This window comes from Vidua chalybeata, chromosome 1 (assembly GCF_026979565.1).
Source record: "Vidua chalybeata isolate OUT-0048 chromosome 1, bVidCha1 merged haplotype, whole genome shotgun sequence".
Classification (NCBI taxonomy): Eukaryota; Metazoa; Chordata; class Aves; order Passeriformes; family Viduidae; genus Vidua; species Vidua chalybeata.
Genome location: NC_071530.1, coordinates 153,150,235 through 153,177,459, shown reverse-complemented (window position 1 = coordinate 153,177,459; position 27,225 = coordinate 153,150,235). Strand labels below are relative to the sequence as shown.

General features: G+C 68.9%; 1 protein-coding gene across 1 annotated transcript in view; it reads right to left on the bottom strand.

Moving 5' to 3' along the window:
• LOC128790030 (microtubule-actin cross-linking factor 1, isoforms 6/7-like) overlaps window positions 1-18,024 on the bottom strand; it is a 29,538-nt gene extending 11,514 nt beyond the window's left edge. The window contains exons 1-26 of the mRNA XM_053946460.1: window positions 17,966-18,024; window positions 16,214-16,788; window positions 15,595-15,759; window positions 15,301-15,455; window positions 14,743-14,902; window positions 14,584-14,668; window positions 13,899-14,140; window positions 13,682-13,801; window positions 13,470-13,577; window positions 13,155-13,373; window positions 12,728-12,931; window positions 12,423-12,654; window positions 12,076-12,302; window positions 11,860-11,982; window positions 11,445-11,546; window positions 11,225-11,326; window positions 10,080-10,226; window positions 8,976-9,131; window positions 7,178-7,375; window positions 6,983-7,111; window positions 5,394-5,564; window positions 5,133-5,288; window positions 4,679-4,885; window positions 4,058-4,177; window positions 2,834-3,003; window positions 63-222 (exon numbers count right to left, since the gene is read on the bottom strand). Of these exons, the coding sequence (XP_053802435.1) occupies window positions 63-222; window positions 2,834-3,003; window positions 4,058-4,177; window positions 4,679-4,885; window positions 5,133-5,288; window positions 5,394-5,564; window positions 6,983-7,111; window positions 7,178-7,375; window positions 8,976-9,131; window positions 10,080-10,226; window positions 11,225-11,326; window positions 11,445-11,546; window positions 11,860-11,982; window positions 12,076-12,302; window positions 12,423-12,654; window positions 12,728-12,931; window positions 13,155-13,373; window positions 13,470-13,577; window positions 13,682-13,801; window positions 13,899-14,140; window positions 14,584-14,668; window positions 14,743-14,902; window positions 15,301-15,455; window positions 15,595-15,759; window positions 16,214-16,753 (4,398 nt within the window). The 5' untranslated portion in view covers window positions 16,754-16,788; window positions 17,966-18,024. The remainder of the gene's footprint in view (window positions 1-62; window positions 223-2,833; window positions 3,004-4,057; window positions 4,178-4,678; window positions 4,886-5,132; window positions 5,289-5,393; window positions 5,565-6,982; window positions 7,112-7,177; window positions 7,376-8,975; window positions 9,132-10,079; window positions 10,227-11,224; window positions 11,327-11,444; window positions 11,547-11,859; window positions 11,983-12,075; window positions 12,303-12,422; window positions 12,655-12,727; window positions 12,932-13,154; window positions 13,374-13,469; window positions 13,578-13,681; window positions 13,802-13,898; window positions 14,141-14,583; window positions 14,669-14,742; window positions 14,903-15,300; window positions 15,456-15,594; window positions 15,760-16,213; window positions 16,789-17,965) is intronic.
• Window positions 18,025-27,225: the final 9,201 nt, after the last annotated feature.

The window sequence follows — 27,225 nt, the reverse complement described above, 5'->3', positions numbered from 1 at the left end:
CAGAGGGAGGGTGGGCACCGCCCGCGGCTTCCTGGGGGCCCTGCAGGCCCCGGGCCACTCACCTTGTGCTTGTCCATCAGGTCCCCGACCAGGTCGCGGTCCCCTCCGACGGGCACGTCCTCGCTGAGCTGCGGCTCGGCGCGGTACAGCCAGTCCATGAGGGCCTGCAGCGCGTCCGTGAACTTGCCCGAGAAGAGCAGGCTCTCCTCCAGCTTGTGCTGCCTGCCAGGGGCACAGGAGATGCTGCAGCCGCCGGCCGGCCGCTGGGCCACCCAGTGGGGCCACCCAGTGGGGCCACGCTATGGGGCTAAGCTATGGGGCCACTCCACGGGGTCACCCAATTGGGCCACCCAGTGGGGCCAACCCTTGGAGCCATGCTATGGGGTCACACCATGGAGCCGCCCAATGGGGCCACCCAATGGGGCCACGCTATGGGGCCACCCAATGGGGCTACGCTGTGGGGCCACCCCATGGGGCCACCCAATGGGGCCAGGCCATGGGGCCACCCCATGGGACCACCCAATGGGGCCACCCAATGGGGTCACGCTATGGGGCCACCCAATGGGGCTACGCTGTGGGGCCACCCCATGGGGCACGCTATTGGGCCACCCAATGGGGCCACCCTATGGGGTCACGCTATGGGGCCACCCAATGGGGCTACGCTATGGGGCCACCCCATGGGGCCACCCAATGGGGCCACGCTATGGGGCCACGCTATGGGGCCACCCCATGGGGTCACGCTATGGGGCCACCCAATGGGGCTACGCTATGGGGCCACCCAGTGGGGCCACCCAGTGGGGCTACGCTACGGGGCCACCCCATGGAGCCACCCAATGGGGCCACGCTATGGGGCCACCCGGTGGGCCACCCCATGGGGCCACCCCATGGGGCTACGCTATGGGGCCACCCAATGGGGCCACGCTACGGGGCCACGCTATGGGGCCACCCAATGGAGCCACCCCGTGGAGTAACGCAATGGGGTCGCCCAATGGGGTCACTCCATGGAGCCACCCCATGGGGCCACGCTATGGGGCCACGCTATGGGGCCACCCAGTGGGGCCACGCTACGGGGTCACCCCAGGGAACCACCCCATGGAGCCACCCAATGGGGTCACCCAATGGAGCCGCCCAATGGGGCCACCCAGTGGGGTCACCCAATGGGGCCACGCTATGGGTCACCCCAGGGAACCACCCCATGGAGCCACCCCGTGGAGCAACCCAATGGGGTCACCCATGGGGCCACCCCATGGGGCCACCCCATGGAGCTGCCCAATGGGGCCACCCCTTGGAGCCACCCCTTGGAGCCATGCTATGGGGCCACCCCTTGGAGCCACCCCTTGGAGCCATGCTATGGGGTCACCCCTTGGAGCCACCCAATGGGGTCACCGCATGGAACCACCTCATGGAGCCACCCCATGGAGCTGGCAGTGTCATTATGGACTGGGACAGGTCCTGGTGGTGCCGTTATGGACAGGGACAGGTCCTGGCAGTGCCATTATGAACAGGGACAGGTCCTGGCAGCACCATTATGGACAGGGACAGGTCCTGGCAGTGCCATTATGAACAGGGACAGGTCCCAGCGGTGCCATTATGGACATGGATGAGTCCTGGCAGTGCCATTATGAACAGGGACAGGTCCTGGCAGCACCATTATGGACAGGGACAGGTCCTGGCAGCACCATTACGGACAGGGGCAGGTCCTGGCAGCACCATTATGGATAGGGATGGGGCCCAGCTGCACCCCAAGGGCGGAGCCCAGCAATGCTGGGAATGGGGTCCCGGGGCAGGATGCTCAGGGGGGAAGGGCAGTTCCATGTGCCCGCCTGGGACCCACACAGCGAGCAGAGAACAGATCGTGCCACAGCTGGAAGTGGATTTTTGAAAGGGGCCATGATGGCACTCGTCGCCCTGAAGCTGTCATGGAAAACTAAAAATCCTGTCTGGGTGAGTCAAAGGCCCCTGGAGAAGAAGAAACTGAGTTCCCTCAAACAACTGATCAAAGAACAATTACAGAGAGGCCACACCAAAGAAACCAACGGTCCCTCACAGTGGGCACAGATTCCCCTGCAACCCAAACCTTCACAGAAGTGGGCACGGGGATCTCCAGCACCCCAAACCCTCACAGCAGTTGGCACGGGGTTCCCCAGCGCCCCAAACCCTCACAGCAGTGGGCACGGCGTTCTTGTGCATCCCAAACCCTCACAGCAGTGGGCACAGCGTTCTTGTGCATCCCAAACCCTCACAGCAGTGGGCACAGCGTTCTTGTGCATCCCAAACCCTCACAGCAGTGGGCACAGCGTTCTTGTGCATCCCAAACCCTCACAGCAGTGGGCACGGCGTTCCCCAGCACCCCAAACCCTCACAGCAGTGGGCACGGGGTTCCCCAGCACCCCAAACCCTCACAGCAGTTGGCACCGAGTTCTCGTGCACCCCAAACCCTCACAGCAGTGGGCACGGGGTTCCCCAGCACCCCAAACCCTCACAGCAGTTGGCACGGAGTTCTTGTGCCCCCAAACCCTCACAGCAGCGGGCACGGAGTTCCTGTGCACCCCAAACCCTCACAACAATGGGCACAGGGTTCCTGTGCACCCCAAACCCCCACAGAAGTGGGCACAGCATTCCTGTGCACCCCAAACCCTCACAGCAGCGGGCACGGGGTTCCCCAGCACCCCAAACCCTCACAGAAGTGCTGCGGGCACCATTTCCACCCCTATCCCCATCCCATCCCACCTGCATCCCAACCCCTTCCCTATCCCACCCCCCATCCCAGCCCACCCCGTCCCACCACCACCTCCTTCCCACCCCACCCCAGTCCCTCCCGCGCCGTTCCCACCTCTCCGCGGCGTGGCTGCACAGCGCATCCCAGCGCTCCTTCAGCTCCCCCAGCAGCTCCTCCAGCGGCTGCAGGTCCTGGGGCAGCCGCGCCCCCTCCCGCAGCGCCCGCCCGCTCCGCAGCGTGGCCTCGTACACCGGCCGCTTGGCCCGCAGCAGCTTCTGGAATGCCTGCGGGGGCCCCGCGCACCCCACAGCTGGGTGCCGGCTCCCCCAGCTGTGGGGGGGACACTCCCTCCTCCCCCAAGGGCAGCTGGGACGCCCTACACGCCCAACATCCCCGGGCCCAGCGCTCCCCGCCAGGTCTCCCGGCTGTGCAGGATGGCCCTGGGGAGTTGTCCAATCCCCCTGGTACTGGGTGTTCCCCCTGGGAGCTGGGGATCCCCACTCTGCAGCCCCCAGAACCCCTCTGGGAGCTGCGGATCCCCCCTGCAGCCCCCAGAACCTCCCTGGGAGCTGAGGATCCCCCCATGCTGCCCCCAGAACCCCTCTAGGAGCTGGGGATCCCCCCCTGCAGCCCCCAGAACCCCCTGGGAGCCGGGGATCCCCCCTGCAGCCCCCAGAACTCCTCTAGGAGCTGGGGATCCCCCCCTGCAGCCCCCAGAACCCCTCTGGGAGCTGGGGATCCCCCCCTGCAGCCCCCAGAACCCCCTGGGAGCTGGGGATCCCCCCCTGCAGCCCCCAGAACACCCATGGGAGCTGGGGATCCCCCCCTGCAGCCCCGAGAGCCCCCCTGGGAGCTGGGGATCCCCACTCTGCAGCCCCCAGAACACCCCTGGGATCTGGGGATCCCCCCTTCAGCCCCCAGAACCTCTCTGGGAGCTGGGGATCCCCCCCTGCAGCCCCCAGAACCCCTCTAGGAGCTGGGGATCCCCCCCTGCAGCCCCCAGAACCCCTCTAGGAGCTGGGGATCCCCCCCTGCAGCCCCCAGAACCCCTCTAGGAGCTGGGGATCCCCCCCTGCAGCCCCCAGAACCCCTCTGGGAGCTGGGGATCCCCCCTGCAGCCCCCAGAACCCCTCTAGGAGCTGGGGATCCCCTCCTGCAGCCCCCAGAACCCCTCTGGGAGCTGGGGATCCCCCCCTGCAGCCCCCAGAACCCCGCTAGGAGCTGGGGATCCCCCCCTGCAGCCCCCAGAACCCCTCTGGGAGCCGGGGTTCCCCCCCTGCAGCCCCCAGAACCCCAGTTCTGCCCCCCAGCCCGTGCCAAGGAGCAGGGCGGCCCCACCTTGTGCTCAGCCAGCTGGCACTTGATCTCCTCCTGGCTGGTGGCGGCGTCCTGCGGCACCTCCAGGCTCTGCTCCACCTCGTCCATCCAGTCCAGGAGCAGCCGCCGGGACTCGCTGAACTGCAGGGGAGGGCAGGGCTGAGGGGGCTGCGGGGGAAAAGCGGGTCCGGGGCGACCCAAACAGGAGCCACGGAGCCACACAAGGGAGTGGCACGGCCTGGGCACCGCCACGGGCCGGTACGGCACCGTGACAACGCCGGAGCCGCGTGGTCCCTTCCCGGCACAGCTCCCGGCATGGAATCAACAGTCCCGGGACGGTTTGGGTTGGAAGGACCTTAAAGCCCAGCCAGTTCCACCCCCCTGCCACGGGCAGGGACACCTTCCGCTAGCCCAGGCTGCTCCAAGCCCCGTCCAACTTGGCCTTGGACACATCCGAGGATGGGGCAGCCACAGCTTCTCCGGGAAACCCCCCTCACAGGGAAGAATTTCCCCCCAAGATCCGTCTAATCCTGCCCTCTGGCAGCGGGAAGCCATTCCCCCTTGTCCTGTCCCTCCAGGCCCGTGTCCAAAGCACACCAAGGGCCAGAGCCCCCTCCCCAGCCCGGGGCTGTGTCCCGGTACCTGCTTGCTGCGTTTTCGGGCCTCCTCCAGCACGGCCCCGCGCTCGGCCGCCCGCTGCAGGACCTTGCCCAGCCGCTCCCGGGCCGCCAGCACCAGGTTCTGGATGACGGCCCCGTCCTGCTTGCGGCTGAAATCCTTCAGGCGCGCGGCCACGGCCTCCAGCCCGCCCAGCTTCTCCCCGTGGGCGTTCGCCTCCTTCACCAGGGCCTGCGGGGAAGGGAAGGGGGCAGCTGAGCGCGGCTGGCCCCGGGGCGGGTGAGGAGCCCCCGGCCACAGCCCGTGCCAGGACGGGACGTGGAGCGCCAGGCACACGCCGGGATGGGGCACAGGGCGCGCTCGCTCCGCTGCGGCGGGGACACGCGCGCCGCTTGCCCCGGGCACCCTGCAGGTGCCACGCGGGACCCCTGGGGCGGACCGCAGCTCCACGAAGCGGCCCCGAGGGCACGGCGCTTGCCTTGTGCTCCTGGATCTGGGCGGTGACGGTGTCCAGGACGAAGCTGGGGGGCGCGGGGGACCCCAGCAGCTCTTCGGCGTGCGCCACCCAGCGCAGCAGCTCCTGCGCGGAGCCGTGGAACTCGGTGGTGACCGTCAGCCCCTCGGCCAGGCGCTCCTGCGGGCAGGGGCGGGCACCGGTGGAGACGAGCTCCCGGCGACCGACCCGGTCCGGTCGGGATGAGCCCCCCGGGGGTCAGAGCCCCCCCACCACCCCGCACACCTTCCTCTCCTGGGCCTCGGCCTGGACGCTCTCCCACTTCTGCTCCAGGAGCCGCAGGCTGTGCTCGGTGCTGCAGGGCCGGCCGGCGCGGCACGAGTCCAGCAGCCGCTGCAGCCGCTCCCGCAGCCCCCGGTAGGTCACGGCCCGCGCCTCCAGCTCCCGGCACAGCTCCTGCCGGGACACCGGGACAGCGCCCGCCACGGCAGCGGCATCAGCACCGGGACGGCGGGCAGGATGAGGAGGGGGACAGGGAGTGGAACGGGAATGGGGGTGAGGATGGGGATGGGGCAGGCAGGGTGACAGGTACAGGGATGGGAATGGGAACAGGGATGGGAACAGGGATGGGGATGTGGATGGTGCAGGCAGGGTGACAGGTACAGGGATGGGGATGGGAACAGGGATGGGAACAGGGATGGGGATGTGGATGGTGCAGGCAGGGTGACAGGTACAGGGATGGGGATGGGAACAGGGATGGGAACAGGGATGGGGATGTGGATGGTGCAGGCAGGATGACAGGTACAGGGATGGGGATGGGAATGGGAACAGGGATGGGAACAGGGATGGGGATGTGGATGGTGCAGGCAGGGTGACAGGTACAGGGATGGGGATGGGAACGGGAACAGGGATGGGAACAGGGATGGGGATGGGAACGGGAACAGGGATGGGGATGGGGCAGGCAGGGTGACGGGAACAGGGATGGAGATGGGAACGGGGAAGGGAACAGGGATGGGGATGGGGATGGGAACAGGGATGGGGATGTGGATGGTGCAGGGAGGGTGACAGGTACAGGGATGGGGATGGGAATGGGAACAGGGGTGGGAACGGGGATGGGGATGGGGCAGGCAGGGTGACAGGTACAGGGATGGGGATGGGAATGGGGATGGGAACAGGGATGGGGATGGGGATGGGTCAGGTAAAGCAGACAGGACAGGGATGGGGATGGGAACAGGGCTGGGAACAGGGTTGGGGATGAGAAGGGGGACAGAGATGGGGATATGTAAGGGTCAGTTAAAGCAGACAGGGGACAGGGATTGGAATGGGGGTAGGGATGAGGATGTGGATGGGGCAGGCAGGGTGACAGGTACAGGGATGGGGATGGGAACAGGGATGGGAATGGGGATGGGGATGAGAACGGGGATGGGGATGGGAATGGGGATGGGAACAGGGATGGGGCAGGCAGAGTGACCGGTACAAGGATGGGGATAGGAACGGGGATGGGGATGGGAACAGGGTGGGAGATGGGATGTGGAGGGGTCAGGCAAAGCAGACAGGGAACAGGGATGGGAACAGGGGATGGGGACAAGGGAGACAGCCACAGTGAACAAGGAGAGGGGATAAAGATAGGGATGTGGATGGGGACAGGAACAGTTTCAGGGCAAGGCACAAGGACAAGGATGTCTCCTGCTCTGTCTTATGGAGCTGGAGCAGCTGAGGGAGGGGTACCAGGCTCTGCCTGGCAGGGGACAGGAGGCAGCAGAGAAGGATCCTGGCCCAGCAGTGTGGAGAGGGTGAATCTGGGGCACACATCCCCCCCAAAAGACCCCAGGGGCTGGTCCTGCAGCAGGGCCCAGGCTGGCGCTGGCTCTCACCAAGTGCGCGTTGAGCTTCTCTTTGGTGACATCCGGGTGGCCCCAGGCCGGCTTGGAGCAGAAGAGCTGCAGCTCCACCTGCTCCAGCCACTGCAGCAGCTCCGTGATCTCCAGCGTGATGTCCTGCACCTGGGGGCGAGGCGGGGCTCAGCGCCGGCCCCGCCGTCCGGCGGCGCCGCGGAGCCGCGGCCGTACCTGGCTGAGGTTGTTCTCCAGCTCCAGCTGCCGGCTCTCGGTCTCGCTGCGCACCAGGTCCCAGTGCTGCTCCAGCTGCTGCAGGCTGCGCTGCAGCCCCTCCACGCTCTCCCCCAGGCTGGAGAGCAGCAGCCCCTGCCCAGCCTCGGTCACCGACTGCACCGTGCGGGCGTGGGACATCACGTCCGTGCGCAGCACCTGGGCACGGAGCGGCGGCGTCACGGCTGGGGCCGGGGCGCCCGCACCCCGCTTTCCTCTGTCTGCACCGCGCAGAGCCCCTCGCCCCGAGACACCTCTGCTGCCACCACAGCCCTGGGGACTGGGGGTGCCACACGGGGCAAGGGTGGCACCCACGGGTGCCTCCAAGCTGGTGCCAGGGCTCTTGATCTCAGCAGGGTGGTGAGGCACAGGATTTGCCGATTCGTGGCAGCGGGGTGGCCGGGAAAGGCGCAGAGGGGACAGGGACCCTGGGGACAGCCCGGCCCTCGCAGCCTCGCCTGCGTCAGGCACGCCAGGAGCGTGCCCGGGCAAGGGGCTGTGGCACGGGGCCGGCACTGAGACAGCTCATTCCTGCCGTGGTGTCAGCGCGGGAGGGGACGCGTCCCCGCGCTGCAGCCTGCCCGGCCCTGCCGCCACAGCACCTGAGGAGGGGCCGGGCAGAGCCCTGTGGCCAGGAGACCCACCCTGGGGTGCCACCAGGGCCAGGAGACCCACCCAGCCTGGGGGTGCCACCATGGCCAGGACACCCACCCTGGGGTGCCACCATGGCCAGGAGACCCACCCAGCCTGGGGTGCCACCAGGGCCAGGACACCCACCCAGCCTGGGGGTGTCACCAGGGCCAGGACACCCACCCAGCCTGGGGTGCCACCAGGGCTAGGACACCCACCCAGCCTGGGGTGCCACCAGGGCTAGGACACCCATTCTGGGGGTGTCACCACGGCCAGGACACCCATTCTGGGATGCCACTAGGGGCAGGAGACCCATCCTGGGGGTGCCACCAGGGCCAGGACACCCACCCAGCCTGGGGGTGTCACCACAGCCAGGACACCCACCCATCCTGGGGTGCCACCATGGCCAGGACACCCAGCCTGGGGTGTCACCAGGGCCAGGAGACCCATCCTGGGGTGCCACCAGGGCCAGGACACCCACCCAGCCTGGGGGTGTCACCACAGCCAGGACACCCACCCATCCTGGGGTGCCACCATGGCCAGGACATCCACCCTAGGGGTGCCACCAGGGCCAGGACACCCACCCACCCTGGGGTGCCACCAGGGCTAGGACACCCATTCTAGGGGTGTCACCATGGCCAGGACACCCATTCTGGGGTGCCACCAGGGGCAGGAGACCCACCCAGCCTGGGGGTGCCACCAGGGCCAGGACATCCACCCTGGGGTGCCACCAGGGCCAGGAGACCCATCCTGGGGTGCCACCAGGGCCAGGACATCCACCCATTCTGGGGGTGCCACCACAGCCAGGAGACACCCACCCACCCTGGGGATGTCACCACGGCCAGGACACCCACCCTGGGGTGCCACCAGGGCCAGGACACCCACCCTGGGGGTGCCACTATTGCCAGGACACCCACCCTGGGGTGCCACCAGGGTCAGGAGACCCACGCACACTGGGGTACCACCAGGGCCAGCCCCCCAGGACACACACCCTGGGGGTGCCACCAGGGCCAGCCCCCCAGGACACACACCCTGGGGGTGCCACCAGGGCCAGCCCCCCAGGACACCCAGCCCGGCAGTGCCCCTGTGGCTGTGGCCGCGTGTCCCTCGGGCCGCCGTGCAGCCTCACCTTGTGCTTGGCCAGCTCGATCTCGCAGCTCTGCAGGTCGGGCCGCAGGGGCGCGGGGCCGCGCAGCTGCTCCCCGGTGCGGCTCAGCCACTGCAGCAGCTCGGCCAGCTGGTGCTGGAACTGCCCCAGCCCCAGCAGCGCTGCCTCCAGCTGGTGCTGCCGGGAGGGAGCCGGGATGTCAGGGGAAGCAAGGGCAGCCCCGGCCCTGGGCACCCCGTGCCCACCCGGCACCCACTCAGTGCCCACCCAGCACCCACACGGCCCTGGGCGCTCACCCAGCACCTACACAGTCCTGGGCACCCACCCAAAGCCCACCCAGTGCCCACCTGGCCCTGAGCACCCACCCAGCGCCCACCCAATGCCCACCCAGTGCCCACACGGCCCTGGGCGCTCACCCAGCACCCATACAGCCCTGGGCACCCACCCAGTGCCCACATGGCCCTGGGCACCCACCCAGTGCCCACACAGCCCTGGACAGCCACCCAGTGCCCACCCAGTGCCCACCTGGCCCTGGACAGCCACCCAGTGCCCACACAGCCCTGGGCACCCACCCAAAGCCCACCCAGTGCCCACCTGGCCCTGGGCACCCACCCAGTGCCCACACAGCCCTGGGCACCCACCCAGTGCCCACCCAGTGCCCACACGGCCCTGGGCATCCACCTAGTGCCCACACAGCCCTGGGCACCCACCCAAAGCCCACCCAGTGCCCACACGGCCCTGGGCATCCACCTAGTGCCCACACAGCCCTGGGCACCCACCCAAAGCCCACCCAGTGCCCACATGGCCCTGTGCACCCACCCAAAACCCACCCAGTGCCCACCTGTCCTGTGCACCCACACCCAGTGCCCACCTGTCCTGTGCACCCACACCCAGTGCCCACATGGCCCTGTGCACCCACACCCAGTGCCCACCCAGTGCCCACCTGTCCTGTGCACCCACACCCAGTGCCCACCCAGTGCCCACCTGTCCTGTGCACCCACACCCAGTGCCCACTTGCAACCCCCCGCGCTGGCCCAGCACCACAGGACGTGCCCAGCCAGCACATCCATGGCACCCCACCTGCCCTGCCAGCCCTGCCCCGTGCCCCCCGTGCCCCCTCCCCACCTGCCGGCTGACGATCTCCTCCTCCAGGTGGTCCCAGCGCTGGCGGAAGTCGCTGAGCGCGGCCGGGGGGTCCCCCTGCCCCGTGCCCCCCTGGTGCCGCAGGCTCTCCACATCCACCTTGCACTGGTACAGCTCCCGCTTGAACTCCTGGGAGGCGGCACTGGTTGGTGACAGGGTCTGCCTGACCCCCCGGCACCCCACGGCACAGCACAGGCACCTGGGCCCTGAGCTGCTCCTCTGGGGGTGCCCAACCTCCTCAGGGGCTCGTGGGGTTCAGGATTTGGCCGCCCCGGGCAGGACTTGGCTACCCAGCGCACTGGGGCGCGGGCACTGTCCGACCTGCCATCCCAATCCATCCCCCTCTGCCCGGAGTACCCACTGCCCTCCCTGCCTGTGCCGGCCCCCAGGGATCGGGGCACGGCGTGGCACAGCACGGCGTGGCACAGCACGGTTTGGTGTGGCACAGCACGGTTTGGTGTGACACAGCACGGTTTGGTGTGGCACAGCACGGTTTGGTGTGACACAGCACGGTTTGGTGTGGCACAGCACGGTTTGGTGTGACACAGCACGGTTTGGTGTGGCACAGCACAGCACGGCGTGGCACAGCATGGTTTGGTGCAGCACAGCACGGTTTTGTGTGGCACAGCATGGCCCAATGCAGCACAGCACGGTTTGGTGCAGCACAGCACGGTTTGGCGTGGCACAGCACAGTTTGGTGTGGCACAGCACGGTTTGGTGTGGCACAGCACGGTTTGGTGCACCACAGCACGGTTTGGCATGGCATGGCACGATTTGGTGTGGCACAACACAGTTTGGCGTGGCACAGCACAGTTTGGCGTGGCACAGCACGGTTAGGCACGGCATGGCACGGTCTGGTGCAGCACAGCACGGCCCAGTGTGGCACAGCATGGTTTGGCCCAGCACAGCATGACCCGGTGTGGCACAGCACGGTTTGGTGTGGCACAGCACGGTTTGGTGTGGCACAGAACAGTTTTGGCGCAGCACAGCATGGCCCAGCACAGCACAGCACGGTTTGGCACGGCACAACACAGCCCGGCGCGGCACAGCACGGTTTGGCACAGCACAGCACGGTTTGGCACGGCACAACACAGCCCGGCGCGGCACAGCACGGTTTGGCACGGCACCTTGAGCTCCGCCAGCTGCTGCTGCACCATGTCCAGGTCGCCTCCCACCAGGAACTCCTCGGCGATGCGCAGCTCGGCTGCATCCAGCCACTCCAGCAGCCGCTGGGGACAGGGAACACGCGGGCTTGGGGGGGCCCCATGGTGGCCCCCTCAACCCCCCCCCTGAGTGGGGACAGGAGGGTGACACGGCCCCCTCTGCCCGAGGGCACCCCGCACCCACCTGCATGGTGTCCTGGTAGCTGAGGGCGGCCTGGAGCTGCTCCTCGAGGCGCCCGTTCCGCTCCGTCCACACCCGGCTCAGGCTGTGCCAGGAGGAGTAGAGCTGCGGCCGGGCACGGGGGTCAGTGGTGCCACAGCGGGGCCGGGACGTGGGGGACAGAGGGGACAGGGCACAGGGGTCAGCAGTGCCCCCCGGGGGTACAGGCGGTGGCGGTCACTAGTGCCAGGGAGGCGGCTGGGCCACAGGGGTGGCACCACACGGACATCCAGGCCTGGAGGCACCACGGGAGTGCCTGGGCACGGGATCAGTGGCCTTGAGTGGGGGTCAGTGGCACTGCTGGGGATCGGGGACACGCCACCCCCACAAAGCAGCGTCCGCACACGCCCAGGACTTGTCCCTCCCCGAGGACGCTCACATCGTCCAGGCTCTTGGTGACATCGGGCTTGTCGGGGTCCCCGCAGGACGCCATCAGCTCCACGCCCAGGCTGCCCAGCGTGTCCAGCTCGCCCTGCAGCGCGTCGATCTCCTCCCGCAGCGCCTGTGCGGGGCACGGGGCTCAGGGCTGCCCACGCTGGGGGCTGCCCTGAGCCCCGGCATTGCCCACCAAGCCCCCGCCCGGCTGCGGCCCTACCTGCATGGTGCGCAGCCGCGTGCGGATGGCCTCGGGCTCGCCACCGGCCTCCTCCAGCCCCAGCACCAGCTGCTGGGTGTCGCCGAGCGCCACGGCCAGCTCAGACAGGCCGTGCCAGAAGCGCTCGGCCAGTGCCAGCAGCTCCCGAAGCCAGCGCTCCCGCTCCTGGCAGCGGCCGCGCAGGCAGCCCCACTGGGACAGCAGCTGCGCCGTGCGCTCCTGGATCCCTGCGGGGTGCAGCGGGTCAGGGATCGGCGTGCGGCGAGCGCCCCGGCACCCGCACACGGCCCTGACAGGGACACGCATCGCCTGCCGGCCGGGCCGTGCCCACCCCTCCGTGCCGGTACCTCTGGCCGCGGCGTCGGAGCTGACCGCCTGCATGGTGGCCAGCAGCTCCTCGCCCTGTGCACGGATGCCCTCCAGGGCCACGCCGAGCTTCTCCAGCTCGCCCAGGGCCAGGCTGTTCTCCCGGATCTGCTCCCTCAAGTGGGCCGCGTCGCCGCGGACGGGGGGCTGGCTCTGCAGCCGGCTCTGCAGCCGCTCCAGGCACTCCAGCAGCAGATCCATGCGCTCCGACAGCTGCGGAGCAGCCCGGTGACTCGGCGGCACGGCCCTGGGGACGCGCCCCACCAGGGCAGTGCCAGCCCCGTACCTGGCTGTATCGCGGCAGGGCATCCTCCAGCAGAGCCGCTGCCTGGCGCACACGCTCGCGGATGTGGCCGTACTGCTCCTCCACCTCCTGCCAGCGCCGCTGGAACGGGGCTCCCTGCTCTGGGCTCAGCTCCAGCAGCTGCGCCGACACGCGCTGCAGCTTCCCCACCAGCGGCCGGTGCTCGGCGATGGCCTCCCGCAGGCTCTGGCAGCGGGGAAGAGCCGTGGGGGGCGCATTGGGGTGGGATGTTCCCCATGGGGTTCACCCCGCAGGGATGCGCTGGTGCACCCGGGGCTGCTCCCAGGGGACTCCTGTTCGCTGGGCGTCCCAGCCCGACGGTCCCCGTGGCGGTGCCACCCCCATCCCGTCACCGCTCCCACCTGTGAGGTGGCCGAGCGAGTCCCTTTTGCCCCTGCCCTGCCCACACCTGCAGCAGCGCCTGCTGCTCCTTGAAGGCCTCGTAGCTGATGGCGTTGGGGGAGAGCTGCACCCCCAGGGCCTGCGTCTCCTCCAGCCAGGGCAGCAGCTCCTCCAGGGCCTCGGAGAACTGGGTGAGCAGGGACTGGGCGTGCTCCAGCTGCACGGCACAGGCGCCGCTGCGCAGGGACAGCTGCTCCGTGCGCTCCCGCAGCGCCTGCGCCGACGGCTGCGGAGACGGGGAGTCACTGCATGGCCGGGGACACGGGGCACAGCCATCATCCCTGGGTGCTGGCAATGTCCCCCCGGCACCCTCCCGGCTCACCTGCAGGCGCTGCCGCAGGGGCTCGGGGCAGCAGCGCAGCAGCGGCTCCGAGAACCCCAGCAGACGCTCAACCAGGCCCCGGCAATGCAGGATCTCGGCGGAGAGCAGCTGGAATGGAGCCGCAGGTGGGTGCCAGGTCCCTGGCAGGAGCCGGCGGGATGGGGGTGCCAAGCCAGCGCCCCCGTGACCCCTGGGCACTGCTGCAGACCCACCTTCTGCTCGGAGAGCTGCGAGCGGAGAGCCTCAGCATCCAGCTGCACGCGGCCGATCTCCTCCAGCCGCTCAGCCAGCCCAGCCACACGGCTGAGCTGGGACTCCAGGACCTGCTCAAACTGCAGCAGAGGGACAGACGTCAGCCAGGGAGGGCGTGAACGCACCGGGAACGACGCTGGGAATGGTGAGGGGCTCAGGGAGCCCAGTGTCCCACACCTTCTCCCTGTCACTGGCAGTGACTGAGGGCTCCTGGCCATCCTGCTGGCTCTCCTGCTCGCCCAGCTCCTTCTCCATGCGGCTCAGCCACAGCGCCAGGTCCTCAGGGGCCGTGCCCAGGCGAGACGAGGCCTCCAGGGTCTGCCCCAGCCGGTGAGCGGTGTCAGCGCTGCTCTGGCCCACGATGAGGTACCGCATCCTCAGGGACTCCATCTTCTCCTGTGTCAGCTGGGCCTCCTCCCCTGTGGCAGCGCGGCACCGCCATCAGTGCCACCGCACTGGCATCCCTGGACATGGAACTGGCCACACCAACAGCTTCCAGCCACGTGACAGCCACTCTGTCCTGGCCTTTCCCCTCTCCTACCCCTGCTCCCGGACCCAGCTCCGGCCTCTCATGCCTCTGCCAGCAAGACCCACCTCCTCAGCTGCACCTCGCCACCTCTGAACCCTGCCCCACCACGGCTCTGACCCACAGGCTCTGCCCTGGCCCCTCTGCATCCCAGTGGGTGCTGTCTGCCCCCTCCTCACACCACACCACAGCTCCCAGTGAGGAGCAGCACACCCCAAGGACCCCCAGTGCCCAGGGGCCCCCTTGCTGGCCTGGGCTGCCGCTGTCTGTGCTCATCCCATGCCAAGTCCCACGTTCCTGACCCTGTGGCCACCACTCCCAGCCATCGCCACTCGCCTGTCACCAGCTCCAGGACCCGCTGCCCGCTCTCCAGGGCGCCATCCAGCTCTCCCAGCCGCCCGCGGATCTCCTCACAGAGGGCCTGTAGCAGTGACCAGCGATGACACAGGTGCCCGTGCCCACCCCGCGCCCACCCCGCGCCCAACCTGCGCCCACCTGGGTCTGCTGGTGGGCATCCTGCACGCGGCCGACACAGCCGTCGGCACGCCAGAGCTGGGCCAGCTGCCGCTCTGTGGCACCGAGCCACTCCTGGAAGGCGTCTACGGCCTCCTGGAAGCCCTGGGCTGCCGGCAGGATCCGCTCCAGGCAGCCGTACCTGCGCCGGGAGGGCTGGTGAGCCCCCCAAGACTGAGGTCTCAGCCTGCAAAGCCCCCTCTCCCCCACACCAGAGTGCCCACGCCCCGTGCTGCCCTGAAGCCAGGGACACAGCAAGGCCAGCGTCCCCACAGAGGGGGCCAGTGTCCCCACAGAGGGGCCAGTGGGAAGGGCTGTGTGACAGACTCTCCGTACTGCCCCGGGCCTGCTGCTCCTGTGCAGCCCCAGCACACGCGATGGGGACAGTCCCTCCATCGTGGTGGCCCCAGTGCCGGCGGGGCAGAGCACAGGGACATCAGGGTGTCACGGAGACGCCATGCGGGGGACACCAGAGGGCAGAGCCCGTGCCAGCGGGATGGGCATGCCAGCCCAGGGATGAGGGCCTGGCCCCTGACCCACCTGGCTTCAGCCTCCTGCATCAGCTTGTCCCACCTCTCCCCGAGGCTGAGGAGGCCGGCACTGCCCTCGGGCGCCGCCTCGCCCTGTGCTGTCAGTCTGTCCTGCAGGACGAGCTCCACACGCGGCCTCCGTTCCTCCAGCAGGCGCTTCAGGAGCTGCAGGCACGGGGGACACTGCGCTGTGCCGGGGACTCCTGTGCACCCCTCCCACCTCGGCACGGCCCGCCTGAACCCCGGCCCCCTAATCCCCGGGCGGGGCACGCGTGGGCGGGACACGCCGGCTGGCCCTGCTGACCTTCTGCTCCTCCAGCTGCGCCTTCACCACCTTCGCCTCCGCCGACGGCGGCTTCTGGTTGCTCACCAACTCCTCCATGTCGGCCACCCAGGCCAGCAGCCGCTCCAGCGTCTCCTGGCCCCGGTCCGCTGCCTCCTCTGGGACAGGGACAGCCCGTGAGGACACCTGTGGGGAGAGGTGGCTGAGCCGCCCATGTGGGCAGGCGGAGGGCAGGCGTGGGGCTGGGCAGCTGCCCCCACACCATGCCCTCTCCCCGAGGTGACACCGGTGACAGTGGGGCCCTGTCCAGCCCGTGGGGTCCTCCCTGGCATCCTTCACAGCGCTCCCCAAAGCTGGGGCTGCACACCCGGTGCCGTTTGGATCCCTCCGGACCCACGGCCCCCCCAGCCAAAGCTGAGGGAAGGGAGCTCCCTGTCCTACAGCACCAGGCTGGGTGCCCAGCACGAGCGGTGCCACCGGCCCAGCCCACGCCAGGGCACAGACAACGACTCCACACGAGCCCTGGCCAAGGGACACGAAGGTCAAGACTCGCTGTGGAGAAAACCATGCTAGAGGGCGGCCCTGTGGCACGGGGTTTGGCACAGTGTCCTCCCAGCAAGGCTCTCTGTCCGTCGGTCACCTCGGTGGCATCCGTGTGTCCGGCGCAGCCAACAGCAGTGAGCTCCCCCATGCACTCCGTCAGCACGGTGACCGTCCGGGTGACCACGGGCTCGCCACCCTTCTCACCCGCCGGGTACTCGGTCACCTCCACGATCTCCGTCACGATGGTCTCGGTCACCTCCGTCACCTCCGTCACCTCCCGGGTGGTGACGGGTTTCCAGGACCAGGTGCTGCGGGGAACGCCGGCCCGGGGCGGGGTCCAGGCTGCTCCCCCCACCTGCCCCCTCACCGGAACTCCAGCTGCGCCCCCGTTCTGCACCGCCACCTCGGACTGGCTGCGCCTCAGCACCGGGCTGCCCGGCCGGCTCCGGGTGGCACCGGGCACCGGGCTCCAGCCGTTCTCCACCGGCACCGGCGCCTTCTCCAGCAGCCCCGGCCAGGCCTCCGTGCCGCCTCCGGCGGGTGGCTGCCCCGCGTCCAGCCCAGGCTCCCGCAGGAGCTCCTCCGGCCGCCGGCTCTTCTCGCCCAGGCAGCTGGGCCGACTCACCGAATTCCCCATGGCGCGGGCGCCGGGCCCCCGCCTCAAATCCCGGCCTGCAATGAGCCAGGGGATGTGCGTTACCGGGGCCACCGCGGGGCCCCCAAAAGCCGCTGGCCTGCGCTCGGGTCGACCCCCTCAACTCCACGGCGCTGCCGGACCTCGCGCTCCGGTCTTGGGGGGTCCTGCCCCCCCCCGCCCCAAAGGGCTGCCAAGAGCCAGGGTACCGGGATAGGGAGATGGGGCACTGGCCACGGGGACCCTCGGCAGAGCCCAGGGTGCCTGTCCTGCGCGTCTCGGCAGAGGACACGGCAGTGGCAGCAGCGCCAGGCACTGGGGAGAGGCAGATGCTCCCGCCCGGCATCGCCCTGTGCCGTTGGATTAACGAGGAGCCGTGAGAGAGGAGCATCTGCCCGGGGGGACGGGGGGCGGTGGGAGCACCAACCGGGGGACGGGCAGGTGGCCTCTCCAGCCTGCAAGCCCTGCCGCAGCCATAAATCCCCGGCGTGACCCGGTAAGACCCTCCCCCGGCAGCCCCCCCGCCGCAGCCGCAGTGCTGCTACCCCCGGCCTCACAGCCGGCCCTGGGCACACGCCCCTGTGCACGTGTGTACACACAAACACACGTGTGCAAACACACGCACACACACCACACACGTGTGCAAACACACGCACACTCACTCCCACCCGTGTGCACGCCCCCCCCCGACAGGCAGACCCCACGCTCGCACCCCTGCTCGGGGCAGGGGGGGGGGTGGGGGGGGTCAGCGACAGGACCCCCACGCCTGCATCCGCCGTGACATGAAACACACCTGTAGCAGCCCCGCACACGCGTGGGGAGGGCACGTGCACCCGCACGCACCCGCCGTGGCCGTGCCCCTGGTGGGCACCGGGGTACCGTGGGCACCCTGAGCCCCCACGCTCGGCCCAACACGCACGCCACGGGCACGACCCCCGTGCGCGGTCACGGCACACACACCCACGGCAGGGTCCCGACGCGACACCCCGGTGGGTGCATCCCCGCGGGGCATCGCGATCCCACCCCACCGCAACCCCCCCCCCCCGCACCCCCGCGTGTCCGGGGGCTGCGCGGGTGGGTGGGCCGCGGCGCGGGGTGACCCGCGGAGACCCCGACCCGCGCCACCCGCCCCGCGGGGCTGCGGGACACGGACCCCGCCCGGCCCCGCGCACGCCGCGGTCCCGGACCCGCGCGGAGCCCCCGCCCCGCACTCACCCCTCGGCGACTTCGGGCGTCCATGGGGCCGGGCCGGGGGCGCCGCCGCCGCCGTTACCGCTCCGGGGGAGCCCGGCCTGTGCGGGGGAGCGGGGCGGAGGCAGCGGGGGGAGACTCGGTCCCCGTTACCGCCGCCCCGGCCCCGCCGCCTTTGTGCGCCGCGCCCGCGGCGCGGGGGGGAGCGCGGGGGGCACCGGGCGGAGACCCTCGCACCGGCAGCGGCCCGGCCGCGGCGGGGCTGGTCTGACCCCGGGCACACCGCCGCCCCCGTTAACCCTCCGGGAGCCGATCGCCGCCGTTACCGGGGAAACCCCCGGGGCCCCGCAGCCATCCCGCGGGGGAGGGGCGGTGCCGGCCCACCGCCCGCCCCGCGCCGTCCGGGGGGGGCGACTGCCCGCACCTCGCACTGGCACCGGCACCTGTACCGACACCAGCACCAGCACTAACACCGGCACCTGCTCCTGCACCGTAATCTCACCGGCACCTGCTGCTGCCTCGCCCTGCACCTGCCTCAGCACCTGCACCGGCACCGGCCACCACACCGACACCGGCACCTGCACCGGTACCAGCCCAGGCTGTGCTGCCTCACAGTGAGCCCCAGGACAGCACAGCCCCACGGTGTCACAGCCCCACGGCCCCTCCAGCTCTGGGGTTGCAGCCCCCACCCTGGCTCTGGCCCCCCAGGCAGTGGATGCTGTGGTCACTGAGGGGCTTGGCCCCGCTCCCTGGGGCTCTTTGGGTGCGGGGACCCCTCAGCCAGGGGCCCGGGGGGCTCAGTGGCGCAGCTGCTAAACCGAAGCCCACCCTGAGAGACAAGGTGCTGCAGGCCTGGGTCTCCAGAACCCCCTCGCTGCCACCCTGGGTGCTGGAGGGACCAGGGGGCAGCCGGAGGTGTCCAGCGGGGGGCTGCTCCTGCCCGTGGTGTGAGCCCCATCCCCGTCCTGCCCTGGCTCAGCTCCAGCACTGCGGCCTCCCAGCCACTGAGAGCCCCCCAGGACTGCATCCTGCCCCACAGAGCCGCATGGGTGCCCCTTGCTGGGCCCCGGGAGCCGGGGGGCCGCTGCAGGCGCGTCGGCCACGCTGATGGATGGGGCTCCCTGGGGTCTCCTGGGAGCGGCGGGCGGCGGGGCCGGGGGCTTTGTCTGCTGCCAGAGACGCTGCCGGGAATTAGCATCTGCCAGGGCCGCGGTGGCTCCGCACCGTCCTGCGGCAGCCCTGCATCATCCTCCCCACGCGGCTCCGGAGCCTCCCGCTGCTGGCACCGAGGTGCTCGGCACCCGGCACGGGTCCGAGCCCCACGGTACTCCAGGCACCCCCACAGCACCCTCAGAGCCCAGCCGGGACCCGCCGGGCAGGAGCTGGGCAGGGGGTGAGGATGCAGCTCTTTCCTCAGAGCCGCTCGCCACCTCCGTCCCACACGCCCCGCCGGCGGCTCGCCCGGCACGCTCCGCAGCCCCAGGTACCGGGCTCGGGGTGGCACGGGCGCCCCGGGCAGGGGAGCCCGGCGCGGGGCACCGGGCGGGAGCGGTCGGCTGGAATCCACAGCCTCAGATCCCGGGAGCCGGGTGGGTTTCTGTGCGGCCTCGGCTTTGTCTGCGCCGGGGCCGGGATGAATGGCCCTTTCAGTTTGTGCCGTCATGTGTGCCGAGGGAGCCCGTGTGCCGGCCAGGCCTCGAACAAAAGGAGCCGGCGAGGGGCTGCGCGCGGGGCGGCGAGGAGGGGGCTGCCCGCAGCCCCCGCTGCACTGCCCCCGCTGCGGCTCCGCGCCTGGGCAGGGGGCACAGCAGCACACGGCTGCGCAGCCGGTGCGCGGGCACACACCCGACCTGCCGTGACAAGGGCACACTCCCTGTGCCCGGCTGTACACCCCATGCACAGCGACACACCCCCTGTGCCCGGCTGTACACCCCTCACAAAGCCCTCCACTCCCTGTGCCCGGCTGTACACCCCTCACACCCCCTGTGCCCGGCTGTACACCCCCTGTGCCCGGCTGTACACCCCTCAAACAGCCCTCCACTCCCTGTGCCCGGCTGTACACCCCTCACACAGCCCTGCACTCCCTGTGCCCAGCTGTACACCCCTCACACAGCCCTGCACTCCCTGTGCCCAGCTGTACACCCCATGCACAGCCCTCCACTCCCTGTGCCCACCTGTACACCCCTCACACAGCCTTCCACTCCCTGTGCCTGGCTGTACACCCCCTGTGCCCAGCTGTACACCCCTCACACAGCCTCACACCCCCTGTGCCCGGCTGTACAACCCCTGTGCCCGACTGTACGCCCCTCACAAAACCATGCACTCCCTGTGCCCAGCTGTACACACCTCACACAGCCCTGCACTCCCTGTGCCCGGCTGTACAACCCCTGTGCCTGGCTGTACACCCCTCAGTCTCACACTCCCTGTGCCCAGCTGTACACACCTCACACAGCCTCACACTCCCTGTGCCCAGCTGTACACCCCTCACACAGCCTCACACCCCCTGTGCCTGGCTGTCCACCCCTCACACCCCCTGTGCCCGACTGTACGCCCCTCACAAAACCAAGCACTCCCTTTGCCTGGCTGTACACCCCTCACACCCCCTGTGCCTGGCTGTACAACCCCTGTGCCCGACTGTACACCCCTCAAACAGTCTCACACCCCCTGTGCCCGACTGTACACCCCTCACAAAGCCATGCACTCCCTGTGCCCAGCTGTACACACCTCACACAGCCCTGCACTCCCTGTGCCTGGCTGTACAACCCCTGTGCCCGACTGTACACCCCTCACACAGCCACGCACCCCCTGTGCCTGGCTGTGCACCCCTCACACAGCCTCACACCCCCTGTGCCCGGCTGTACAGCCCCTGTGCACAGCCGCACACCCCCTGTGCCTGGCTGTACACCCCCTGTGCCTGGCTGTACACCCCTCACACAGCCTCACACCCCCTGTGCCTGGCTGTACACCCCTCACACCCCCTGTGCCCCAGCTGTACACCCCCTGTGCCTGGCTGTACACCCCCTGTGCCCGACTGTACACCCCTCACAAAACCATGCACTCCCTGTGCCCAGCTCTACACCCCTCACACCTCTCACACAGCCTCACACCCCCTGTGCCTGGCTGTACACCCCTCACACCCCCTGTGCCCGGCTGTGCACCCCTCACACAGCCTCACACCCCCTGTGCCCGGCTGTACACCCCTCACACAGCCTCACACCCCCTGTGCCCCAGCTGTACACCCCCTGTGTCTGGATGTACACCCCTCACACAGCCTCACACCCCCTGTGCCTGGCTGTACAACCCTGTGCCTGGCTGTACACCCCTCACACCCCCTGTGCCTGGCTGTACACCCCTCACACAGCCTCACACCCCCTGTGCCCGGCTGTACACCCCTCACACAGCCTCACACCCCCTGTGCCTGGCTGTACACCCCTCACACCCCCTGTGCCCGGCTGTACACCCCTCACACAGCCTCACACCCCCTGTGCCTGGCTGTACACCCCTCACACCCCCTGTGCCCGGCTGTACACCCCTCACACAGCCTCACACCTCTCACACAGCCACACACCCCGGTGTTCGGCCACTCTCCCCGTGCCCAGGCATCAGCGCCGTGAGCCGTGGCTGAACCCGGTGCAGGTGGTGGCCCTGTGGTCAGCAGGGCGCCAAGGCAGCGCTACCCTGAGTGCCGCCAGGGCCAAGGGGCTCCAAGCCAGCAGCACGGATGGGCTGGGGAGAGGGAGCCGGACACAGGAGACCTGACACTCCGGACGGCTGCAGGGCTCTGCTGCGGCCAGATGCCTTCCTCCCTTGCAAGGACCGAGACCTCACCAGCCTCGGTGCAGACGTGGGCTGGTCCTGGCCGGCTCTGCACGGCCCAGTCACAACCCAGGGCCAGACGTTACCTGCAGGGCCGTGCCGGGCTCTGGCAGCGCCAGCAGCCGCTTCTCTACGGCGTCCAGCCAGTGCCGCAGGGCAAGCAGCTGCTCCTGCACCTCCAGTCTCTGCTCTGACCGCAGACAGGCTCTGGGGAGAGAGCGGAGACACATCACGCTGTGGGGGACACGGCCACTGTCCCCCCCTCCCCGCAGCGCCCTGAACTCCTGGTTTGCTGCCCGCCTGCGCCAAGCGTGCCACGGCCACGCCTGTGCTCACGGCTGCGCTCCCTCCCGCCCTGCTCGCCCCAGCACAGCCAGCCCACGCCCTGCCCACCCCAGACTCCGGTGAAGGCTTCACCAGCTCCCCCATCAGGGTGCAGACACCCAGGCACACCCGCAGCTCCCGGCACGGCCCGTCTGGCAGCGCCCGGCGGTGCCCGTACCTCTCCATCTCCTCCCCGTCCCATGGCGACCCCTCCGCGCGGTGCACCTGCAAGGAGAGCAGAGGGGCGGTGGGCACAGGGCACCAGGTCCCGGCAGAGGGGCGGGGGACAAGGCTCCACAGCCGTGCCCCTGGCACAGCAGTGTGGAGGTTTGGAGCGTTGTTGTGTCTCCCCAGGGAGAGCCCATCCCCACCAGCTGGGACAGAGCTCCCCTGGCCAGGCTCCCCCCCGTCTGTCCTGTGCTCCAGCCGTCACCAGTACCTGCGGGTTTTGGCTTGGCTCCAGCTCCTCTGCATTCCTGCAGTACCTCAAATTCCCAACCTCTTTCAGCTGGGATCACTCCCAGATCTCACCCTGCTGCCTCACAGAGCACATCTGGTAACCCCGCTGTCCCTTCACCTGCTCTGCAGAGCCGTGGTCCAGCCCCTGGCCGAGCCCAAACCAAGCCAGGGCAAACTGACCCCCACCAAAAAAATTACCAACTGACCCACAGAAAACCCGCTGCACTGGCACGGAGCAGTGGTGGCTCAGACCAGATGCTCCTCAGGTGCTGCAAGTGCAGCCACAACACATGGGAGCAGATGCCAGGCAAACACCAAGATCTACAAACCAGCAGTGCCCTGGCACGGACGCAGGGCACGAACAGGCAGCAGTTTCTTTGTGCCCCTGTGGAGAACAGGACTGGCAGGAGGGATCACACCAAGCCTGCACCCAAAGGCTGAGGGTCATGCTGCTCCCACAGCCCGGGAGCAGTGTAATTAACTGGTTGCTGGTGATTAATTAAACCAGGTCACCTGGCTGAGCACAAAGGAGGGGGAGACACCACGGTGCATCCTGTGGGGGAAATGGGGCACAGCCACAGTGATGCCACAAAGGTGGTGATGGGCCCAAGCAAGGACATGACCATGTCTCCCACAAGATATTGTACCAGGGGAACAGCCAGGGAATGTGGGCTGGATAAACGGGAGATAAAACCCCCATGGTGCAGGAGGGACGTGGCTCTGCTGCCATGGATGGACCCAGGGAAGGTGACATAAGGCAGCTGAGCAGGAGCTGCAGCACAAGGCGGCTGGGAGGGCCTGGGATATGTCTGCTGCAGAAGGAACCTCAGCCAGGGTCTGGTCAGGAACGCCACCAGCAGCAGCTGGGAATTCCCTGGATGAGGGGAAGAGGCATCCAGCAGGTGCTGGGTGCTGGTGCCGCAGCAGTTCCTCGTGGTCAGAGTGCCAGCAGGGCTCAGTCCCGTCGGGGACACTGTGGGGACATGTGCTCACAGCAGACACTGCTGTCACCATGCCATCAGCGGGGCCCCAACCAACCCACGCACCCACAGGGTGGCCACCAGCCCCAGCCCTGGCAGCAGTGCCACCCACCAGCTGGATAAGCCACCAGCAGCGCCTTGCTTCCCCCTGCCCAGGGCCAGGTCAGTGACCAGGGAGGGAGCAGGATGGCACAGCTGGGGCCACCTGAGGCTCGTGGGGTCGTGGCAGCTCCAGTGCAGTCACAGGTGGTCCCACAGCCCTCCTGCCCCACGCTGGTGGTCCCTGGTCCTGTGTGCCCCACGGTGAGCCCTCATCCCAGGGCGGGACTGCAGTGTTACAATGCCAGCCCTGCTGCCAGAGCGCAGGGAACCTCCTTGGGCACAGGGAACCTGGCAGGCGGAGGATGCTACCGCGGGTGGGCAGACAGTAGCAGCACTGGGAAACGCTCTTCCAGCTCAGTCTCAGCCTGGGCTGGTGGGGTTGGGGCCGGGGATGATCGCTGCCAGCCTGCCCCAGACATGGTGCCAGCATGGCTGTACCGGCTGCTCCAGCTGGGACGTGCCAAGAGACACGAGACTGCGAGGAGCAGCGAACCCCAGACGGGCGCTGGGTGCCCTCACGCCTGGGAGGGTCTCCCACAGCCGCCGCCTGCCCCGGCACGGTTCAGAGCGTGACAGGCGGAACAAACAGCTCTGGAGCTGCCGGACAGCAGCTCCCGCTGCCGCTGGGGGAGGCAGGTCCCGCACCGCGCTGCCCACACCGCACCACCGCGCTCCGCACAGCGCCTGGGGTCTGAGGGCCGCCCGGTGCCCGGCGGGGCGTGGAGGCTGCAGCCCTGCGGCAGCACCGTCCCCGCTCGCCCCGTGGCCGGGGGGATTCACCGGCCCAGCCAACAGCGGCCCCGGCGGGGCACAGAGCCGGCAGCGCTTCGCACGGGGCACAGCCGCCCTTGGCCGGCGCACCCGGGCTCCGAGCCTCAGCGGCGCGGCCGGGGGGCGGGTCCCGGGGTCCCTGGCCATGAGGAGGTTCAGCGCCCCAGCGAGGGTTGGGGGCGTGGGAGAGGCCGGTCCGTCTTTGTGGAGAAGCAGTACAGAGCGTTCCCGGCGCGGCGGGGGCCGAGCCAGCAGCGCCTGGGGCGGTGGGCACAGGGAGCTGGCAGCTGCTCTGTGCCAGCAGGGCCCAGGACAGCGGCCACGGGTCCCGCGCGGCGGACCACAGCCAGGACGGGGCGGTGCTGCCGCTCACGCCCCGAAGGGCGGTGGGCAAACGCCGGCGGGGGGCGAGGGACCCCTCCACGGCCGGTGCGTCCCGTGCCAGCGCAATGCTGAGGGATGGTTTAAATCGGGGGGGAGGGCGGGGAGGGTTAGCTCCAGCCTCCGCACAGCAGCAGGGCAGGATGACATGCAGGGCATTAAAATGGGGAATATCATGGAGTTCTCCATGGTGACGAGCTTGGCCCGGTCACTCCCAGCGCACGGTGCTGAAGGGGCTGTGGGAGGGACAGGGGGTTATCAGCGGGGCAGGAGGCTGGCACGGAGCAGCACAAGGTGATGGAGAGTGTCCGTGGACAGGGGACACCGCGCTGCGTGCGGGGAGAGGCCGGCTCACCCCAGGAGCAGTCAGCCTGGATCTCGGGGCATCCCCCCTCCTCACCCTCCTTTGCCAGCCACTGCGGGGGGATCCCACAGCCTCAGGCACACCAGGGAGTGTCCCCATGCCAGGGGCACGGGGTGTGGGGAATAGGGACCCCCTTGGCACATGGGTGTGGGGAGCAGGGGTGTTTCTCACCGGGAAACAGAGTTGGACCCCACCAGTGTCGGGGGGGAGGGGGATAAGGGGCTTCCAGACCATGACATGGGACTGGGCCATGGGTAAGAGGGCTCGTGGTGGTCTCATGAGCTTTAGCAGAGGTTACTCACCCTGGGGGAGGAGTTGGGAGGTAAGCAAGGAGTATCTGGGGGAGCGGGGAACATCTGGGGGACACAAGGAAATATCTGGGGGGGCCAGTGAGGTGGGGCAGGGCCCCAAGCCGCTTGTGTCACCTGGGGGAATGTCTTGCTGTTCTGGGACCTCTCCTGAGCCCCCCCAATGGCTGCAACAGCCTGCAGCCCCCCCCATGAGTCCCCCTGGCCCAGCTGCACCTAACGGCCACATCCCACTGCCCGTGGGGACAGACGGACGCTGCGGTTAATTGCTGACGGACAATGCAATTAACGTCCTGCCCAGCCAGCGCCATCTGTCCCGGCCAGCCCCACCCGGGGCTGCTGACATGCTTGGCTGGTCCTGGCACAGTTGAGACCCCACCAGCCCCTGGACATTGCAGGGGTCCGGCAAGGTCCTGACAGCTCTGGCGCTCCTGGCACAGTGCCTGGGGCTCCTGGCACTGCTGCGGGATGACCCTTGTGCTCGGGGAGTCCCAGCCTGGGCTGCGTGGTGGCACCTGCCTCACTGGGCTGGACAGACCCCTTGAGCCACCCGTGCCAGTGGCTGCACCGATGTCTCCGGGTTTGCCAGGCTTTCCCTTCTCAATGCTGCTGCCCTACCAGCGGTTGCCAGGCCATCACATCCTGAACCCCCCCGAAGCCCCTCAGCCTCACGGCTGACCGCTGCCATCCACCCGCGACAGCCCCCACTGCCCAAAGAGACTGCCCACAGCGCCGGCAGTGGGAGCAGCACACATGGGAACAATACCATGGAGGACAGCATCCCTGCCCAGCCCAGAGCCCCACTGATGAAGGGACAGGTCTGTCCTCATGCTCAGAAGCCCCCACAGCACCAGCAGCACCCACTCCCCAAAACCAGGAGCCCAGTGCTGCACCCACATTGGCCTCCCAGCAGTGTCAGCTGTGCCACCAGCACGGGACAGCTCTGGGGACAACCCTGCGGCCCTGCTCAGTGCCTGGCAGCACCACGGGTACACCCAGGCCCAGGAGCTGGTCAGACCCCTGGCACCCCGACCTGTGGCAGCCCATACAGCCCGTGGCATGAAGCTGCAGCAGGCAATGGCAGCCCACGGCCACGGTGGCAAGGCCAAGGGGCGAACAGATCACGCAGAGCTGCCGGCTGGTTTCAGAGGATTCTCCTTTACTGCCCTTGCAGGGGAGCCCTGGGTCCGCACTGCTCCTTTTACAGACACTCCGTGGCATGTACAAGTTTAGTGTTTTGCCCCCAAAAAGAGATGTGTTTGGGTAATCCATGGACCCCCACTGTCCCGATGAGTGATGGTCGGGGTGTGGGGGGCCCCGGGAGTGGGGACTGTCCTGGAGCCGCGTGCAGTGGCACCTCATGCAAAGCCAAACGGGGTCATGAGAGCAATAATGACACCAGAGGCAGAGGGTAACATGACAGGATTTACAGGTGGCAGATGAGAGCAGGTGGGAAGGAGGAGATGTTTTGGAGATCCGCAGTGAGCCCGACACCACACCGGGAGGCCGTCCCCATGGAGGAGGGAGTGTGTGGGGCGAGTGGGGGCCAGGTGACCCTGTGGGCGCTTCTTGGGCCATTGGCTGCTCGGGCACTGTGGCCCCAGTCTCTGGCAGGGGACTCTGGCAAGTGCAAAGGGTGAGGGAGAACGTCCCTGTGTCCTCAGGTGCGGTCCCACCGGCCTCAGGGCGGGGGACGGGCTCCATGGCGGCGATGAGGGGAAGTGGTATGGACATCCAGCCACGCTACAACAAAGCGAACAGAAAAGATGGGATGAGACA